The following is a 20911-nucleotide window of genomic DNA, read 5'->3' as shown; positions in this document are numbered from 1 at the left end:
CACAACACCCACGCAGTCTTTTCCAAGGCTGCAGGGGAGCCGGGCACCCACTCACCCACCCACCCGCCCTTGGGCTCTGCAGGAAGCACCTTTCCAGCACTGTCCCCTTGCTAGTTTCCCGTTGAAGAGCTCTTCAACAAGGCTCCGCTCGCTGCTGCTGCTGCTCAGCCTACTCCTTCAGACACACACACTCCTGCGTGCAAGAATGGCAGCGGCACCTGTGGGGGGGGAAATGGTGGTCAGCCTCCCCCCACCCCAGAGGTGTATGGCGGGGCACAGAAGTTCACCCTGAGGCAGCCCTGAGGGAGAAGGCAGCAATTGCACCCGGAGGAGGCGGTGAGTCTCCGTGCCTGCTCACTGAGGCACCTCCGAGGTTGAGGTAACAGAAGGCCTACCGAAAGCTGGGCACAACATAAACACACACACACGCCTCCTCCTCCTCTTTCAGTTGCCGGTTCCCGTTTTCAGAATGGGGACTGAATGGGAGTCCGGGGTCGGAGGGTGGAAGCTTGTCAGGCGAGTCCTCTGTGGGGAGAGAAGAGGGAGGGTGACAGAGGGAAAAGAGAGAGAGAGAGGTGGAGAGAAAGAAAGAAAATGGAAAGAGAAGGGAAAGAGAGGGAGGGAAAGATAAGTGGAGAGGAAGGAAGGAGGAAGGGAAGGAAGAGAGAGAGAGGGAGAGGGAGGAAGAGAGAGAGAAAGAAGGGGGGAGAAAGGGAAGGAGGGAAGAAAGGAAGAGAAAGAAAGAAAGAAAGAAAGAAAGAAAGAGGAACCTTGGCCCCAACCCCAAATGTTTGTCCTGTGTATGCACAGCACTGTGGCAATTCTTCATGGGTCCCTGCCTCCCCCTCCCGCCCACTGCCTGCTTGAAGCTGCCAGCTGGGATCCTGAATAGCCGGCCAGCAGAACCTACCTCACAAGCCCTCTTGCCCGACGAGAGGTGAATTTCTGGAGGGGGGGTGTCAGACTCCCGGCCATTGCCCGTTTGATGGAGCCTGACATGTACCCCCTCCTGCACATACACGTGTGTTTAAAGAACGTGTGTTCCTTAAAACAAGAAAACAAAAGACCCACACGACAATATTTTCACCAAGACCTTCTCCCCCCCGGAAGCGTTAAGTCTCCTTTATGTCCCTTTTCCCTTTATTCATTTTTTTCATTTTCATCCTTCGGTTCTAAAACCAGATCTTAACCTGCCTCTCCATGACATTTAAAATCCCCGCCACCTCGCAGCGCCTTTCTCGGGTGGGGTACATGTTAAAGAGGAATTCCTTTTCCAGTTCCAAAGTCTGGAATTTGGTGTAAGGGCAATGCTTTTCCCTGGTGGAGCGAGCGTAGATCCAGTTCGTGGCCGGGTTATTTGAGCCAATCTGCTGCTGCGGCTGCTCCTCTTTTTCTTCCTTGAGGTCGCTGAGCAGGTTGCCTCCAGAGGCCGGCTTGGCCAGGCTGAGGACAGCATTACTGGCTGGGGAGGTGAGAGTGGGCGCACCCAGCCCATCAGTCGCCTTTCCATCTGCTGCTGCCAAAAAGGAGCCATCGCCTGTGTAGTCAGCCCCGCAGGAATGGCCCGCAGGGGAGGAGAAGCACTCAATCTGCGGGGCTGGGGAACCAAAGGTGCAGGACAGGACCGAGGCAGTCAAAGCGAAGGCCCGGTGCTCAAGCGACGCAGAGGCGGTGGGCTCTGGCTTGCCCATCCCGTAGAGGTGTCCGGCGGGAGACGAAGCGCTGGAGGGGTGTGTGTCAGGCTCTATCAAAAAGGCGATGGCCAGGAGCCACCAAAAATCCCTGCCCCTAGTTCTCTCTCATTTTGGTGGGCAAGAGGGCTTGGGAGGTAGGTTCTGCCGCAAGAACTTATGAGCTGCAGCGGCAAGCACAATTTAGCGTTCCAGCTCGTAGCCTCTTGCTGCCTCCCCCTCAGAGCTTCACCTCCTGCCGGGCCAGAGCTGTTGGGATTGGGGTTCGGGTTCGGCGAACCTACCCGAACTCCAATGTCAACTTCGGCTGAACCCTCCGAACCCGAACTTCAATGGGTTCGCCCAACACTTACTTACTTACTTACTTACTTACTTACTTACTTACTTACTTACTTACTTACTTACTTACTTATTTATTATTTATTGGATTTGTATGCCACCCCTTTCCGTAGACTCGGGGCGGCTAACAGCAGTAATACAAAACAGCATGTAAATCCAATACAAAAACAGCTAAAAAACCCTTATTTGTAAAACCAAACATACATACAAACAAACATACCATGCATAAATTGTAAGGGCCTATGGGGAAAGAATATCTCAGTTCCCCCATGCCTGACAGCACAGGTGGGTTTTAAGGAGCTTATGAAAGGCGAGGAGGGTGGGGGCAATTCTAATCTCCAGGGGGAGTTGGTTCCAGAGGGCTGGGGCTGCCACAGAGAAGGCTCTTCCCCTGGGTCCCACCAAACAACATTGTTTTGTTGACGGGACCCAGAGAAGGCCCACTCTGTGGGACCTAACCGGTCGCTGGGATTCATGCAGCAGAAGGCGGTCTCGTACATACCCTGGTCCGGTGCCATGAAGGGCTTTATAGGTAATGACCAACACTTTGAATTGTGACCGGAAATTGATCAGCAACCAATGCAGACTGCGGAGTGTTGGTGTTACATGGGCATTTTTGGGAAAGCCCATAATTGCTCTCGCAGCTGCATTCTGCACGATCTGAAGTTTCCGAACACTTTTGAAACGTAGCCCCATGTAGAGAGCATTACAGTAGTCGAGCCTCGAGGTGATGAGGGCATGAGTGACTGTGAGCAGTGACTCCTGGTCCAAATAGGGCTGCAACTGGTGCACCAGGCGAACCTGGGCACACGCCCCCTTCGCCACAGCTGAAATATATTTCTCTAATGTGAGCTGTGGATCGAGGAGGATGCCCAAGTTGCAAACCCTCTCCGAGGGGGTCAATAATTCCCCCCACAGGGTGATGGACGGACAGATGGAATTGTCCTTGGGAGGCAAAACCCACAGCCACTCCGTCTTATCAGGGTTGAGTTTGAATCTGTTGACACCCATCCAGGCCCCAACAGCTGCCAGACACCGGCACATCACTTCCACTGCTTCGTTGACTGGACATGGGGTGGAGATGTAAAGCTGGGTATCATCAGCGTACTGATGACACCTCACTTATAATGTATAAGGATAAATTATCAATCTCTTCAGCCTAGAACTTCTTCAATTTCAATCATTCGATTGTGCCAATAAATACTTATTTCTGAGGGTTCACAGGAGAGGAAAAAAAGAGAAGGAAAAAAAGTTTAAATACACTGCTCAAAAAAATAACAGGAACACTTAAAAAACTGAATATAACTTCAAGTAAATCAAACTTATGTGAAATCAAACTGCCCACTTAGGAAGCAACACTGAGTGACAATCAATTTCATATGCTGTTGTGCAACTGGAATAGTTGTGCAAATGAAATTCAATGAGAGTACTTCATTCATTCAGATCTAGGATGTGTTATTTGAGTGTTCCCTTTATTTTTTGGAGCAGTAAGGAAAAAGACATATATGAAGAAGTGATTTCAACCTTAATCAAAACAAGCATAAATTAAGTGACTCTCTACCCCTTCTAATTTTATAAACAATTATCTAGTTATCCCAAATGTATTTATTTATTAAATTTATATTCCATCTATCTAATCTCGAGTGACTCTGGGCAGTAGTATCAAAATAATAAATATAAAAACATTAAAAGCATTGGCTTGGTCAATATTTTCAATTCTTTCTTTTGTTCCATTCCATGTCAAAGACAGACTTTCAAGGATAAGCCAACGGAAGGTTATATTTTCTTTGATTAATATTCTAGTTGTTCTGCCGGCGTGTGCCAACCGCCCATAATTACAGAGTAATTAGTCCAAGCAGACACACACACATGGTTGAATGCAAAAGAAATGTTCTTTATCAACAGAAGAGAAGAAAAAACTCCCTTTTAAACTTCAAAGGGATTTCTTGTACAAAGAATGCACAGTTTAAATGCAAACCAGTTTCTAACCCAGTAACTGGAAAATTGAGTCCACTAATGTTCTCCAAACAGTGATAAACATTCACAATGAAGTATAATCCAGAGTACAGGGATTCCACATGCAGTCTTGAATACAAACAGGAAACAACAATCCATGGTCTTGACGAAACTATGATCAGATAATCCTCCACAACAGCCAAACCAGCACGCTGCTCTTTTTAACAGCAGCTCTAATTACTGGAACCCCACACAAACACAGGTGGCCTCTCTTATGTCCTGTAATATTTCTTAAGTTGTTATCTCCTATGCATAACTACGCATGCGTGGGTCAGTCATACATTCCTCCTCTGAATCCAAAGAAGATAAGGAAGATAAGGAAGATTGATTTCCTCCTGGGCTGTCAGCCAAGCCCCCCTCTTCCATCACATCTACACTTCCTTCATCAGAGAATACTTCGCTGGCAGACTCTGTCGGGAGCAAAACAGGCTTGTGGCATGTGGATGTTTCCCCCACCTCCACCTCCACATTCCTTGGGGCAGGAGCTGGGCCAGAGCTAACCACAACACTGGTGAGAAAATAATACTCCCTCCTGCTTTCCAGAATTCTTTTTGGAACTTGTTTCAAAATTATAGTTTCTTTGCCTTTGTAGTCTAAGTTTGGTTTCTTGTCCATTTTTAAATGTCATCTCTGATTGTCTTTCTTGCAAATTTTATATGGACCTCCCTCGGTATATTGTGTTTTCGGGCAAAGTTTGTCTGTACCCTGTAAAGTTCATCATTTCCTTTTATTATTTCCTGGGGATCAGTCTGTAAAATCTCTCCTAGTATTTCCACCATGTTTGTACCTAGGTCCTCATCCTTTTCTTCTGTGACATTTTGGAACCTTAGCCCATATGAGGCATGTTCCAATTCCAGATAGGTTATTGCCTTATTTACGCTCTTAATAGTTACATCGTTACGCTCTTCAAATTCTTCCATTTTTTGCTCTACTTTCTCCATTTTTCCTTCTACTGTTTTTATCCTTTGGTCATTGTCTTGCAAAGTTTGTTGTATCTTTTAAATTTTCTCATCCATTCCTCTCATTCTTTCTTTCACTTCTCCCTTCTCTGCTTTGATATCTTCATGTTGTTGTCTAAGTATAAGATGCATCTTAGTTTTGGGGGAGGAAAACAAGGAAAAAGGGCCTCTGCCTCCTAGCAATTTGCCAAACAGCAAACAGCCTATATTATATACACTGTTTGCTGTGTATTTCTGTGTATGAGTGCCTGACCCATAGAAATAGCAAAGAATTGGAGAAATGTACATTACAGCAGTATATTAATACCAGAGTTTTCTTAACCCTGCTGTTCTGTTCGAAAAAAGTTCCTAATGTTATGTTCCCGGGTCACCCTGACCCGGACCGAAAACTCTTCATTTGCAGTGCTTATGTTTGGTCTTTTTGAAAGCTTTTTTCACCTGGAAACATGTTTGAACATTTCTGCACACAATGGAATGAAAATTGAACTGAAAAAATTAATCCTTATTGGTTTATTTTGCACATAAATGTGCCTCCCCCCCCCCGTTTTTGTGAAAGTTTTTTCAATTTATGGATAGTTTTGCTTGCAAAATCCATTCTATTTTACTAAAGTTGGTGTGGGATTGGTAGCTTGAACATTTCTGCACACAATGATATGAAAATTGAACTGAGAAAATTAATCCTTATTGGTTTATTTTGCTCATAAATGGGCCCCCATGCTTATACTCAAATAGGCTTATACTCGAGTAGGCTTATACTCGAGTATAAAATGATATGGTCTTATATTCAAAAATAAACCAATAAGAATCATTTTTTTTCAGTTCATTTCTATTTTTCTTATGTTTAGGATTGTTCAATTTAGTATATCAAAACTTTTGAGTTTATTGATAATTTTGCCTGCAAAATGCATTCTATTTTACTATTCTATTTTGGTGTGGGATTGGTAGCTTGAACCTTTCTGAACATAATGATATGAAAATTAAACTGAAAAAATGATCCTTATTGGTTTATTTTGCTCATAAATGGGCCCCCATGCTTATACTCAAATAGGCTTATACTCGAGTAGGCTTATACTCGAGTATAAAACAATAAACCAATAAGAGTCATTTTTTTCAGTTCATTTATATTTTTCTTATGTTCAGGATTGTTCAATTTAGTATATCAAACCTTTTGGGGGAAAATTCCTTAGGGATTTGTAGCCTTAAAAAATATAAATTGACACGAAATTCAAAAAGGATGGGGGGAGGGGCTTTTTGATCAAAATAAAAATATAAGTCTCAATTTTTCCAGTTCAATTTTCATATCATTATGTTCATAAATGTTCAAACTAGTTTTCCAGTGGAAAAAGTTTTCAAAAAGACCAAATTCAAGTACCTAAAAAAAATCATTTTGATCCGGGTCTATATGACCCGAACAGAGTAAATGTGACTTTTTTTTTTGCCAAGAAAAAATTTTTTCCCCCACCCCCACAAATATTTTTTTGATGATCAGCATTGTTAAATTGAGTAAATGAATGCGTAAGATTTTAAAGAATATTTCGGATTTGGAGCATAAAAAAATAAAAAGTGAAAATTGTTGCAAGCAGCCAGGGGGGGGGGGAGGCCTTATTTCTGATGTTAAAAAAACAGTAAGAATCATTTTTTTCAGTTCCTTTATATTTTTCTTATATTCAGAAATGTTCAAGGTACCATTCCCACACCAACTCCAGTAAAATAGACTGCATTTTGCAAGCAAAACTATCCATAAATTGAAAAAACTTTCACAAAAATGGGGGGGGAGGCACATTTATGGGCAAAATAAACCAATAAGGATTAATTTTTTCAGTTCAATTTTCATTCCATTGTGTGAAGAAATGTTCAGACTACTTTCCAAGTGAAAAAAGCTTTCAAAAAGACCAAACATAAGCACTGCAAATGAAGAGTTTTCGGTCCGGGTCAGGGTGACCCGGGAACATAACATTAGGGAGTTTTTTTTTTTCAGCAAGAAAGAAACCTCCCACCCCCCCAAAAAAATTCTCATAGAGAGAACCCCTGAAATGATGAAAAGTCATGAAATTTCAAGTTTCAGATATGCAGGGAAAATTTTTTACAGGGTCTCAAACCTTGATTTCGGGTCTCACAGACCCGAACAGAACAGCAGGGTTAAATGTGATTACACTAACTCGTCCCAATTATTTAAATAGATCTACTTCAAACATGACTAAGTCAGGGTTTAACTGCCTTATCTTAATATTAATACTTAATACTAAAACAAGACACTTCAGATTATCTTTACAGATCTTTAAAATTGATGTGGCTTTCTGGAAGTATTCTCTTCTATTTAAAAGAAGATACAATATCATTGGGCCTCTTCAGATTAAGCATTTATTTTAAGAAGCAGCTTCATTTTGTTAAGTTGTCTAGAACAATAATAAAGCAGTCTTTAAAAAATAAGTCTAATAATTTAAACATTCTATAGGCATTTATAGTTATAGACTTACCTCCTTGCAGCAAAAAGCAAACAGCCAGTTTCAATCTATGCCTCTCCCTGCAATAATTTGCCTCTGTGCAGTTTTAGTTTCACTTTCATTTTAGCACATGCCTGCAACTTCAGTCAATAACCTGAGTGTTGGGAGGCAGATAATCAGTGGTTTGTGCTGATCAGTCTCTGTTGCTGTTTCTGCAAGGAGGTAAATTATGCTTTGGGGGTGGCTGCATGGGGCTACATTTGGTGCATAACATACACCCAAGTATTCACCCTCTTTTGGGAGTAAAAAGGTGTGTCTTATACTCCAAAAAATATGGTGTATGTCAGGGTTCCGGGAAGCACCCCCAAAATTCTAATTTATTAGAGATATCATGCTGACACATCTGGGAAAACCTGAAACTGAAAGCTTCCAGGTTTTCCCCACTAAGTTGAAAGTTCACAACCCTGTCCCACATCCACAAGCTCACCACATGATCCAATCAAATCTTCACATTCAACTGGATACAATCTCCAGGCATATGCAGGCAATTGTCCTCGAGTAAAGAATTTTGTTATTACTAAGATTCTGCTGCTCCAGCAAAAAAACCCTCCCAATTTCCCAGGCTGAAATCTGTAGCACTTAGGAAAGCAAAAAGGAAAAAAAAATCTTCCAACCCCCCTTTTCAAGCCTGGGGTCAACAGAACTCCATAAAAGATTGTCAAAAGTAACAACATATCTTCTTTTGACTTTGAACAACTAAATCTACTTTCTGTTCCTTGTTAAAATAATTTACCTAGAGTTTTAGTTTAGGTCATTCAAATATTGTCACAGGATTTCATTTTTCTTCTTTTGTATAGGGTTCTTCAAGACTTTAACAAGCCTGATCTGTAAATCCCATAAGAAAAGTTGTCCAGGTTACTTTCTTCGCTTACCATCTGTTTTTGCCCTTTGAATTTTAAAGCAGCAATGAAATCCTTTTCTAGATCTTATAAAACATTATTTTCCAAATTATTTGTCTGTCAGTTTTAAATGTATTTTTGATATCATCTCTATGTAGTCAGCTAAAATTTGTTCAATCATTTCAATACATTTCAATAACAGTCTTTCTATAGAAGGAAACATTATTACCAATATTGTTGATATTGTGGCTCCTAAATTTTGACTTCATTCTTCAAATACTCTCCTTCAGTATTTTCATTGTTGTATAATATTGTAATACCTGTATAATATTTCTGCTTTGTAGAAACTCTGATTGATTGATTAATTGACTGATTGATTGGGTATATCATCAATTTTATCAATTAAATACTGAAATATTCATAATCAGTCTAACCTATCCAATATGAAGCTATGAATTTTCTTTTATTGGATAACTACTTATATTTCCAAAGTAAGAAATAGTTTACTGATTATTGGAGCATAGTCACATATATTTGCACATTCCTGAAATATTTGATCCTGTTTTCAACAAAAAATATATGTTAAATTACTAAATAATATGTAATGGTTTGCTAGAAAGTGGTACAATGATAACTATTACTGTATTTTTATGCAGAACTGGAAAAGAGCCTTCAAAATGAAAACATAAAGAAGCGGGAGGCTGTCATCCAAAATAAATGGGTTAGGAGGAATATATCTGATGAATTAGTTTTTCCTGCAGAAGACACAGCAAAATATACTTTCTTCCAGAAAATTGTAATGGCAACTCAGAACTGGTTTACTTTTTTTGGTTGGTCTAAAGGACCAAATCCAATTTCAATTCCATATTCTCTGAGACGGTAAGAGCAGATTGTTATCACAGGCAACTTTTTTTTAAAAAAAAATGCTTTATTAACTTTTGGAAATATTTTAGTATGAGTTGGAGAAAAGAACAGTGATTTATATTTATAGTTGTAAACTAGACAACCCTTTACTTATTGGGTCATTGTTTCAGTAGTATTTCCTTACCAGATTTCTCAGTGTTTTCAACAATAGCGGACCATCTAATGCAGTGATGACAAACCTTTTTTTGCTCAGGTGCCGAAAATGTGTGCACGTGCACTGTTGCATGTGCACAAGTGCCCACAGACATAATGCAATGTCCCTCCTGCATGTCCTGCCCCCTGCACATGCACGCACGCACGTGTGATCCCCCCCATTTTGGCTTTACATTCCAAAACAGCAATGGGAGAGGGGAAAAGCTTCCCATCCCCAAACAGAGCTGGGGGGGGTAAGAAGCCTCTTTCCATAAATAGAGATGGGGGGAGCCTTTTTTCCCAAACAGATATGGGATTTGGGGGAGACTCTCTTTCCCCAAACAGAGCTGAGAGGAGGAAAAAGCCTTTCTCCTAACAGACCTGGAAAGGGGGGAAAGCCTCTTTCCCCAAGGAGCTGGGAAAGAGAAAAATCTTCTTTCACCAAATGGAGCGGGGAAGGAGAAAAAGCTTTTTTCACCAAACAGAGCTGGGAGATGTGGAAAAAGCCTCTTTCCCCAATGGAGCTGGGAAGGAGAAAAAGCATCTCTCCCCAATTAGAGCTGGGAAGGGGGAAAAAACCTCTTTCCCCAAGCAGAGCTGGGAAGTGGGAAAAGCTTTACGTGCCCAAACAACACTGGAGTAAAATCTCTGGAGACCTGAGAAGGCACGGGCTGCAGAAAGTGAGAAGAAAGCATGAGCTTGTCTGACCTGAAAATCAGCTGGCCAGAGGGAAGCACTTGCACATGCACAGTGGAGTTGAACTGGTCAATGGTCCACATGCCTGTAGAGAGGGCTCCACGTGCCACTTGTGGCAGGTGTGCCATAGGTTCGCCATCATGGATTTAATGTATTGCCTTCAGTGGTAAAGTTCTTAAAAATTCAGGAAGATGTTCAGAGATCTATCTATCTCAAAATCAGTTCATGTTGAATTGTATAGCCGTCAAACACCAGGAACTGATCATGGGAATGTTTTACTCCATTTTGTATTATGTCATAAACCTTTCTATAAAATTTGCCAAATTTCGATTCTATGGGATTCATGGATTCTGGATTTTGGATTGTGAATACATTATCTAAGTTATCCCATTTAAGGTATGTTGGTTCAAAACCTGTTGCCCCATGACAGTGATGATGAACCTTTTTTTCCTTGGGTGCCAAAAAAAGCATGTGTGTCTGCTATCATGCATGTATGAGTGCCAACACCCATAATTCAATGCCTGCTTCCCTTACCAGCTTCCGTTACCCCCCTGGAGGCCCTCTGGAGGCTGAAAATGGCCTGTTTCCAACTTTTGGTGGGCTCAGTAGGCTCATGTTTTACCCTCCCCAGACTCCAAAGGCTTTCCTGGAGCCGGGGGAGGGTAAAAATGCCTTCCCTCATTCCCCCAGAAGCTCTCTGGAAGCCAAAAATCCCCCCCACCGAGCCTCTGTGGGAGCCAAACATCAGCTGGCCAGCATACACATGCATGTTGGAGCTGAGCTAGGGCAATAGCTCGTGTGTCAGCAGATATAGTTCCACATGCCACCTGTGGCACCTGTGCCATAGGTTCGGCATCATTGCCCTATGATGTACCATTTCACCCAGTTAAAAGTTACACACAGACAGAAAAAGTTATACACTGATAAATTAAAGGAGTTTCAATAATATGTAAATTTAAAAAAATAAAATCCATTTCATCAATAGTTAAAAAGTTGCATATTTTTATATATGACTTGAGCAGATTATGCAGTGTTCTATTCATAATATATCGTTTTAAATAAAATAATATAAATGTCCATCCTACTTGTTTATATTAACTTTTTCATTGGCATCCTTCAGTCTTGAAAGGCCATGGTACCATGCTCTGAATTCCCCAGAGTATGAAACCTGATTAGGTTAGTATCTATCCTCCATTATATTAAACACTAGTCAGTAAACTATATTTTTATTTATATTTTAATAGATATGCTTCTCTGGAGTAAAATTACTGAAATAGGATGTCACCATTTCTTCCTAATTTACTAAATCTTCTGTTAAAATTACATATTTTTATAATAAATATACTCTTATTTTGGTTTGAACAACAGCATAATGTTTCTCAGTAACATCTACAACTGAATCGAACCGAACTCTGATAAATGTATCAGAGACTCTGTGAAGAATGCAGTGGAAAATGATTATTATTATTTGTTTATAACTGTTCTAAGAAAGTATATTATTAAAAATGATACCAAATGTGTTTCATGTTATTATATGTAGGTACATAATTTTTTTTATTGCCATTTTTTAATATTTGAAGCAGCTGCTGTGTAAAAATGGTAGCTGTTGATAAACCTTATTTATATAGAAAAGCTACTTTCAAACAATCACATAAAATTTAAGAACAGGGAAAAATGGGGCCTACATGATATAAATTAATATTTATATATGAACTGAATGACCATGATATAGTACTTCGCATCTGCCGCCACAGTTCTAGATGATTTTTCACTACTTAGTCATGCCGTCCAATTGAATAATATGAATTTTATTAATAAATGTAATATATCAATTTAAGAGATCAAGATTATTAATTGGAGGGAATAGTAAGGGTTTCTTTTTAAAAGTCTGCTTTGTTAAATGATATTATTGTCAACCTTAGAACCATATTTGAACGTTTTAAGGGTTTCCACAGTGAGGCTGGATAGAGCTGTGGGAAAGGAAGGGGGAAGTAAAGATAGCTGGGAAAATATGAAGCCAAAGTAACATTCTTTCTTCTGGGAGCCAAGGACAGTCTCATCAGCACCTGGCAGACAATGAAGGGCTACCAAAATTTTACTACCACACTGTGGGCATGGCTTATGCAGGATGCCCTGCATTTTCTTTCAATCTGTTTCAGTGCAAATTGGGTGCTCTGGGGTGGAACTCCATTTTCGCTACCCCATTGTGTTTTCCCCCATCCAGGGGGAGTCATCTGGGTCCATGACTGTGATCTGATTGGGGCATGTGGTTGTTCTGTGTAGTGTGGGGAAGAACTTTGGATTTTGATTTGAGTGGGGAAAACCTGGGAAGCTTCAGAGTCGGGTTTTCACTAGCTGTGCCAATATGACATGCCTCATAAATCTATAGTTTGATCTGGGCTTTTACTTGGAACTCTGCCAATTATTAGTTACTTGCCAAAGGAGTCTGTATTACCAAAACAGCATGTTAACATACAGTATATATATTTTAAATCTTACATGTAAATTCTCCATAGTAAAAAATAAAGCAGAAAAATATGCTTTCATCAATAGTTTATTGACTTTTTATAGCCTTTCTATCACTCTTTATAAAAGATTCCATATGGTAGAATATAGTTGATGTGCACCAGTTTCCTTCACATAAAATGTATCCTGTATTAGGACTCTAGAAGAGTGCCTTCTCTGTAGCAGTACCCACTCTGTGGAATGATATTCTCCCTGAAGTTTGTATACCTTCCCATTGTTGTTTAGTGTTGTGGTTGGCTCTGGCCCAGCTCCTGCCCCAAAGAATGTGAAGGTGGATGCAGGGGAAATATCAACATGTCATAGGCCTGTTTTATTGCCGACAGAATCAGGTAGTGCAGTTTCCTCAGACGAAGAAGAAGGTGGGGGTGACTTGGAAGAGGGGGGCTAGGCACACAGCCCAGGAAGCCAATCTCCATTATCTTCGGTCGATTCGGATGAGGAAGTGTTAGACCCATGCATGCGCAGAATTATGCATCGAAGAGACCAATTGAAGAAATATTACAGGAGATAAGAGAGGCCACCTGTGTTTGGGTGGGGCTCCAGTAATTAGAGCTGCTTATATAAATAGCAGCGTGCTGGCTTGGCCGTTGTGGAAGATTATCTGATCGTTGTTCTTCAGGACCATGCCTTGCTGTTTCCGGACTTTGTTGATCTTTCACAACTTTGAAACCAAAGCAGAGCAAAGTGTGTGTGTGTTTCACTTCATGGAAGAAGGAGGGCTGTGACATTCCTTCCCAGCTGCTAGCTAAGTACTTAAGGACTGATTAAGGGGATTGTACAGACTACCAGGTTGTTTTGGGACGAGTGCTCTTTGCAATACAAAAAGGGTGCTTTGTTTCTTTTGAATTTTTGTGATAAAGAACATTGTTTTTGAACTTTCAAGTGTGTCTGTGTCTGAAATTTGTACCCTTGAATTTTCGGGAGACTCATACCATAGAGCCCGGCAGAACTTTTAGAAGGCCTTCCTTGAAGACCCAAATTTTTGCCCAGACCTTTGGGTGTGTATGTGTGTTTCTGCCATCTTTTATTTTTTATTTATTACTACGTCAGTTCTTCTTGTTTAGTTGTTACCCTATGTAGACTTGTTGGTAATCGGACAGCATGTCAAATAATAAATACAGCTAGTCCTTGACTTATAACAGTTCATTTAGTTACTGTACAAAGTTACAATGGCACTGAAATAAGTGGCAATCCTTTTTCATGCTTGCAGCATCTTCATGGTCACCTGATTAAAATTCATATACTTAGTAAATGACTCATACATAGGAAAGTTATAGTGACCCGGGTTCATTTGATTGCTTTTTGAGACCTCCTGATAAACAAAGTCAATAGGGAAGCCAGATTAACTTAACAACTGTGTGACTAACATAACAACATTAATGATTCACTCAATGATTGTGGAAAGAAAAGGTAAAAAAAATGGCAATAGCACTTAGACTTCTATACTGCTTCATAGTGCTTTACAGCCCTCTATAAGCGTTTATAGAGACTAAGCATATTGCCTCCAACAATCTGAGTCCTCATTTTACCCACCTCAGAAGGATAGAAGACTGAGACAGCCTTGACCCTGGCGAGATTCGATCTGCAAAACCTCTGGCAGCCATGATCAGCAGAAGTAGCCTGCAGTACTGCAATCTAACCAATGCACCACCATGGTTCATGGGACAAAATTCACTTAGCAACAGAATAAAGTTGGGCTCAATTTTGTTCATTAGTCAAGGACTACCTGTACCACAAAATAATAAAATCTTAGGAGGTTATTTAATTTACCTTACTTTTAATAATAAAATAAATTTCTTTCTATCCTCTATTTAGTGATATTTGTAAAATTCAAATGACTTCATCAGATGAAAAACTTAAGCTAAATGTTGGTAAGGATACCAAGACAATTTATGACATGTTGATTCATTTAAGTGGACAATTATTGCCTGGAATTAGTTCAAGTCAAGTTTTGCCTTTTGATCCCATCCAACGAGTAGTGCAACTTCACTGGCAACATTCTACAATGATCACTTTTCTCAAGTATGTGCTTTGAAAATACTAATAAGATTTGCATGTAGTTTCAAAAGTTTTCCAGATCTGTATATATTTACTAAAGTATTAATATTATGCTAGACCACTCTGAAAGAAAATGATATTAATTTTAAGACTACCCTCAAAACCACAATAAAAATACATATATATTATAGATACAATGGCCAGAGGCTACATTCCATAAATGAACAACGTAAGGGCAAAAATATAAAATCAATATTAATTCGATTAAAAGGTATTAACTTATTTCATAGGCAAATAGTTTTAATTATCTAATTTATAAAATTAATAAAGCATGTGAAAACATATATATTTCCTTCCTTTCTTCCATCAAATGCAGTAAATAAGATAGTGATAAAATGAGGGGAGAAGGAACAGAATGAGGAAGAGATGAGAAAAGTAGTTACAATTTAGGATGGAAAAGAAGAAAAGAAAATAGCTGTTTGCAAGCATTCATGCTGCATTTTGCAATCATAAACCTATGTGTATTTATCCTGTAGAAAATTTTATTGAGTTAAATGGTTTTTATTCCCAATATTCTTAGGATTTCTATTCTGCAGTTGTAAAATCCTGCTACTACTACCGTGTTTCCCCGATAGTAAGACCCCCCCGATTGTAAGACATATGGGGGGCTTCAGGGGGGTCGACTAATATAAGCCATACCCCGAAAGTAAGACATATGTCTTACTTTCGGGGAAACACGGGGGTATTGCGGGGGGGGGGGGCGATGACATTGCTTCCAAGCTCCCCGCGCGCGGCGCCACCACCTCTTCCCCTGCCAAGGCTCAGCTGCAAGCGGCCAGCGAGGCCGATCGGCTCTGAGGCGAGCGGCCGGAGCTGTGCCCCCCTTCACCAGCCTCCTTTCCGGCAGCTCCCCGCGCGCCCCTCGCCTTTGCTCGCCGCGGCGCCACCGCCTCTTCCCCTGCCGAGGCTCAGCTGCAAGCGGCCAGCGAGGCCGATCGGCTCCGAGGCGAGCGGCCAGAGCTGCGCCCTCCTTCACCAGCCTCCTTTCCGGCAGCTCCCTGCGCACCCCTCGCCTTCGCTCGCCGCGGCGCCACCGCCTCTTCCCCTGCCGAGGCTCAGCTGCAAGCGGCCAGCGAGGCCGATCGGCTCCGAGGCGAGCGGCCGGAGCTGCGCCCTCCTTCACCAGCCTCCTTTCCAGCAGCTCCCTGCGCGCCCCTCGCCTTCGCTCGCCGCGGCACCACCGCCTCTTCCCCTGCCGAGGCTCAGCTGCAAGTGGCCAGCGAGGCCGATCGGCTCCGAGGCGAGCGGCCGGAGCTGCGCCCTCCTTCGCCCGCCTCCTTTCCGCTCGCCTCGGAGCCGATCGGCCTCGCTGGCCGCTTGCAGCCTCGGCAGGGGAAGAGGCGGTGGCGCCGCGGCGAGCGAAGGCGAGGGGCGCGCAGGGAGCTGCCGGAAAGGAGATGGGCGAAGGAGGGCACAGCGGCGGCCGCTCACCCATTTTGACTGCCCATCCACCCCTTGGCCTGCCTTTAGCCAGCCAGCCGAGCGTCCGTGTCGCCGCAGAGTTGGCCTCCCCTGCCGAGAAACATTGCCGGGAGCGGCGAGGGGATGCTCCCCGCAACCCGCCGAACGTCGAGGTCTCTCCCTGCCCCGTGCACCAGGTGAAGGGGGTGGCCCACATCACATCACGCGGGGAAGAAGAATTGGGGGCTCCCTGCAAGATGAGCAGCCAGAATCAGCACAGCCGAAAGGTGAGTGGCGCGGTCAGGCGCCCTCCTTCGCCCGCCTCCTTTCCGGCAGCTCCCCGCGCCTGAAGACGAGCCGGCCCCGGTGCCCGGGACAATGTAAGACATACCCCCAAAGTAAGACACAGTGGGGGGTTTGGGGGTAAAAAGATAGTAAGGCACTGCCTTACTATCGGGGAAACACGGTATATATACTACTCTATTCAGAAAGACAAATGTTCCTGTGAGAAAAAGTAATCTGTTAAGTATCTCTTTTGGAGGATATCATAAGATTTCAAATGTATTTATTTATTTATTATTTATTTATTAATCAGACTTCTATGTGCCACTCTTCTCGAAGCGACTCAGGGCGGCATACAACATAATAAAAACAATATGTATAAAGAACTGTAATTACTGTTTAAAAAAGAATTATTAATAAAATCATAAAAAATGCATGGCTATAGATAAAACCTCTTGAAGTTAGTCATTCTTTTCCAATGTTTTGCATTGTTTCTATTTTTTTACTTTGCTTTGATGTTGACTTTAGAAGTCAAGGAGCGTCACTTTCCCACATTATGCCTCAGTTTCTTCTTGACTTTGAAGATTATATGATATGGTCCCATTTACAGCTTATGCTGAAGGTAATTTGCTTAGTTAAACTTTGTATTTTTAATGTTAATATACCGTAATAATTCAAAAGATTTTTTTTATCTGGTTGTATGAATAATAGTGTAATATATAAATCTATAACTTTTTATTTTATTGTGAGTTATTTACAAACTATAGCCAGCTTGTAGTGATTCAATGAACTTATATCAGAAGGAAATGTACAGATTTGTAAAGGATATTTACTGGAAATATAACATGCTTTCCCCCTCTTTCCTGAATGTCAATCTAAGCTCATGGAAGCATATTTATTTGAAAGCAGAGCAAGTTATCAAATACATATTACTATGACCGTAACACCATTTTTATAATCTTACATAGAATTTTAGACACAGCATTTTCTGCATTAAAAAGATTTATTACTACTAGTATGGTAATTTATTACACCTCAATGCCACCCTAATATGCATCTTAATAATAATTTTATTTCAGATAATAGTTAATATTAGTACATTGTGGTAGCTGATGAAAGAAAACCAAAATGTAAATTAGAATTATTTTGTCTTTATTTAAAGATTCAAAAATCTGATGGAGATGAGAGTTATATTTATCTTTTGGATGACTTTAACTTTGAGGCTGTGAGTAAGCGAGCCTGGACAGATGTACTGATTCAAATATACAAGGTGAGATGAGTAAGTCTTTATTCACACAAACTTGATTGACATAATGTAAAACTATTGCTTCTTTTAGCTGTAATTATAACCGTGCAAAATACAGTGTAATCCTTTTATTTATATAAATATGTATTTGGGTATATGAATTTGAGCTAGCATATATTGCATAAATAGTGACTAAAATTTAACTTTATATTATTATGTACATCAATCTGAAAATAGATTGGACAACTTAAAAGCAACTTGGCACTTAAAGGAAAAATAAGATTTCGGCTGGAGAATGTGGACTGAATCTGGATACCTAAAATCTTTGGTGAAATCTCTGAAAGATTTTTTTAAAATCCTGTCTGATTAAAAAAAAAAAATCACAAGAAATGCTGTGTAAGAACATTATTCAAATTAGTACAAACATTCTACAGCATCCCAGAATACCAGATTGCTTATACAAGGCATCCAACAGAATGGATACCCATGCTACTTTATCAAAATGTGTCTAGTACAGCACAATAAGCAAAAGCTATTGAAAGGTCAATGCTGCACATTTCAAAAAACATCTCAGAAACAACTGGCAAGCTATTATAACTGCACTCATCAGTGTGGCATACAAATCAACTAAGCTCTCCAAAATATTTTATTATAGGTTATCCAAAATACCCAGTAGCCCAAGAAGAAAAAAACCCCAAGAGTTATTTACAACATACATGTAAGGACTGTAACAGTTAATTTGTAGGACAAGCAGAAGATTGAACGCCAATTAGCAATTAGAATATAGGGTGAAAATTCCTTGATCTCACAACACATGGACAGATCAACCATAGTTTCAACTGGGAAACTGAACATCCTAGATTAGCTTAAATCCACAGATGTTAGTGTATTTCTGGAAGTTTTGGAGTGAGCCACTAATAGATATATAAATCACATTTAGATACCATTTACATCCTCTCTGGCAGCCAACACTCATGAACTTGGATTAACAACAGGCAATCAATTAACAATTAAGTAAAAATAATAGTACCTCCCCATCAAAACTGTCAGGTAAAGCTCCTCTCTATATAAAGGGAGTATACTCACTCTAATTGTTTAGTTGGGTAATGAAATTACTGTCTGCAAGCAAAGAGAAAGAAACAGAAAGAAAAAATGTTTACAAAATGCAAAGAAAATGGTGAAAAGGATGGAAGTAGAATTTAGTCTATTTGCTATGGACACAAAATTATAGGATCTAGGTTTTATAATTGGTAATTTGTAGTTGGTAATTGCCTGAATATAAATATAATTGGAAATAAGGGGACACAATCTGAAGTTAGTTGGGGGAAAGATCAAAGGCAACATGAGAAAGTATTATTTTACTGAAAGAGTAGTAGATCCTTGGAACAAACTTCCAGCAGACGTGGTTGGTAAATCCACAGTAACCGAATTTAAACATGCCTGGGATAAACATATATCCATTGTAAGATAAAATACAGGAAATAGTAAAAGGGCAGACTAGATGGACCATGGGGTCTTTTTCTGCCGTCAGTCTTCTATGTTTCTATGTTTCTATAATAAAATAATAATTGAATACCCTTCTTCAAGTTGTCTGGAATACTGAGTCATGAGCGCTGAGATTGATAATGTCTTGCAATACTCTGATATGAATTTCATTCATCATAATATATAATTGATTTTAAAATATTTACTTAATTTGAGACATTTCTATACTTCATGTATTGATTTATATCTCCACTAGATAGCAGCAGAAAGATACAGAAAAAGTGTGTGCTGCCATCTAGTGGTTACCTAGATTTCCACAGCTCAGACATAGTAGCCCCTAATATTTACTCCAATACTGAATCATTGAAATGTAGTGATAAAGGTTTGGCTTACTATAATTGGGATGGGATAGGGAAAAGGAATGGAATTTACTGTAAACAATGCATGATCCATCCTATAATAGTACTACCATGCAACCACTGAAATCACTGGGATTTTTGGGAAAATGACGGCTCCAGTGGGCATAGTTTGTACATTGTATTGGATCACTGTTATAGCAAAGAATCAGTTTTCTCTTTCAAAAACATGACCTTTCATTTATCTGGATTTATTTCTAACACTGATAGAAATCCATAAGACTATGTGTGGCATTCAGCAAAGGTAAATATGAAATGTAAATGTTCTTATAATAACATTACTACTTATAAAATTCAACTGCTGCATAAGTAGAAAGATTGCAATATTAAAGTTCATTTAGTAGGATTTTACATAATGTACAATTGATTATTGATAAAAAGCAATATGTCTTTTTATTTCAGATTCTGATTCTTCAGCGAGTCTCTGTTCTTGAGGACACTAGCAAGACCAATGTAGAAGATGCAGAACACCTTCCAAAAATAAGCATAGATCTTTTTTCAAGTAATATATATTCTTCCTCTGAAATAATTCTTATTATTTGGATGAACAGACATTTTGAGAAGACACGAAAAATTGTGTGGAAAAACTGCAAGAAAGGTGGGGAAAATCACCGAATTTGTTAACTGTTTGTAGACTTCCCTGCTGTACAAGAAAGGAGATCGTCTCATGTTATTGCTATAATTGTTATTGCAGTTTTACAGTTGTACTGTTGGTGTACATTATTATAATTTTCTCAAAATATACTGCATTAAAAAGTTCAGAAATATAATTTCTTTTCTGAACAAAATTTCCATTGACACTTTTTAAAAAAATAAATGTTGTCCCTTGACACCCCCCCCCCCCTAATTTTAATAACTTTCATCCATTATTAAATTGTTGTTGGGACATGCAGGAAGAAAATATATTGTTTTGTCCGATAGGCTCCAACTACAGAATATAGTGTCTGAGATGAAAAAACCCTCAATTTTTTAAAGGTGATGGTTCCTTTCAAAGGGGGCAGGCAGTCTAACAGATCAGAGTGAAATGACTATGAAGGCTTGTGATCAGATACTACTCTATTATAACACAGAGTAGCTTACTAGTTTATTATACCACTGAAAATATGCTAACCATAATGATAAAATAATTTTTTTGGTGTTGATTGCAGCTGCAATGCAGAATTTCAATTTGTTGAGCATTAATTTTTAAAATAACACGCAAAATATTCTTTTATTTGATTTTTTTTAATTTTTTTTAATTTAAAGGAGATATATTACATGGCTGATGAAACAAACGCATAGTGTACAAATACGTACATATGGCATGATTGTATGTGTAACTTGAAAAACATGTTGAAAGAAATCCACTGGACTTGCACAAATTCATGAAAGCACATGTAATTTTTAAAAGTTTATTC

At 39.9% G+C, this 20911-nt stretch overlaps 1 protein-coding gene across 2 annotated transcripts in view; it reads left to right on the top strand.

Moving 5' to 3' along the window:
* The window catches only part of LOC139155676 (cilia- and flagella-associated protein 47-like), a 302888-nt gene extending 282580 nt beyond the window's left edge, over nt 1–20308 (top strand). For both annotated transcript variants that reach the window (XM_070730919.1, XM_070730918.1), the window contains 5 exons: nt 9005–9227; nt 14442–14648; nt 16896–16989; nt 17530–17637; nt 19917–20308. In XM_070730919.1, the coding sequence (XP_070587020.1) occupies nt 9005–9227; nt 14442–14648; nt 16896–16989; nt 17530–17637; nt 19917–20138 (854 nt within the window). In that variant the 3' untranslated portion in view covers nt 20139–20308. The remainder of the gene's footprint in view (nt 1–9004; nt 9228–14441; nt 14649–16895; nt 16990–17529; nt 17638–19916) is intronic.
* The last annotated feature ends 603 nt before the right edge of the window (nt 20309–20911 follow it).

Source organism: Erythrolamprus reginae, unplaced genomic scaffold (assembly GCF_031021105.1).
Source record: "Erythrolamprus reginae isolate rEryReg1 unplaced genomic scaffold, rEryReg1.hap1 H_44, whole genome shotgun sequence".
Taxonomy (NCBI): domain Eukaryota; kingdom Metazoa; phylum Chordata; class Lepidosauria; order Squamata; family Dipsadidae; genus Erythrolamprus; species Erythrolamprus reginae.
This window is presented reverse-complemented; position numbering and strand designations above follow the sequence as displayed.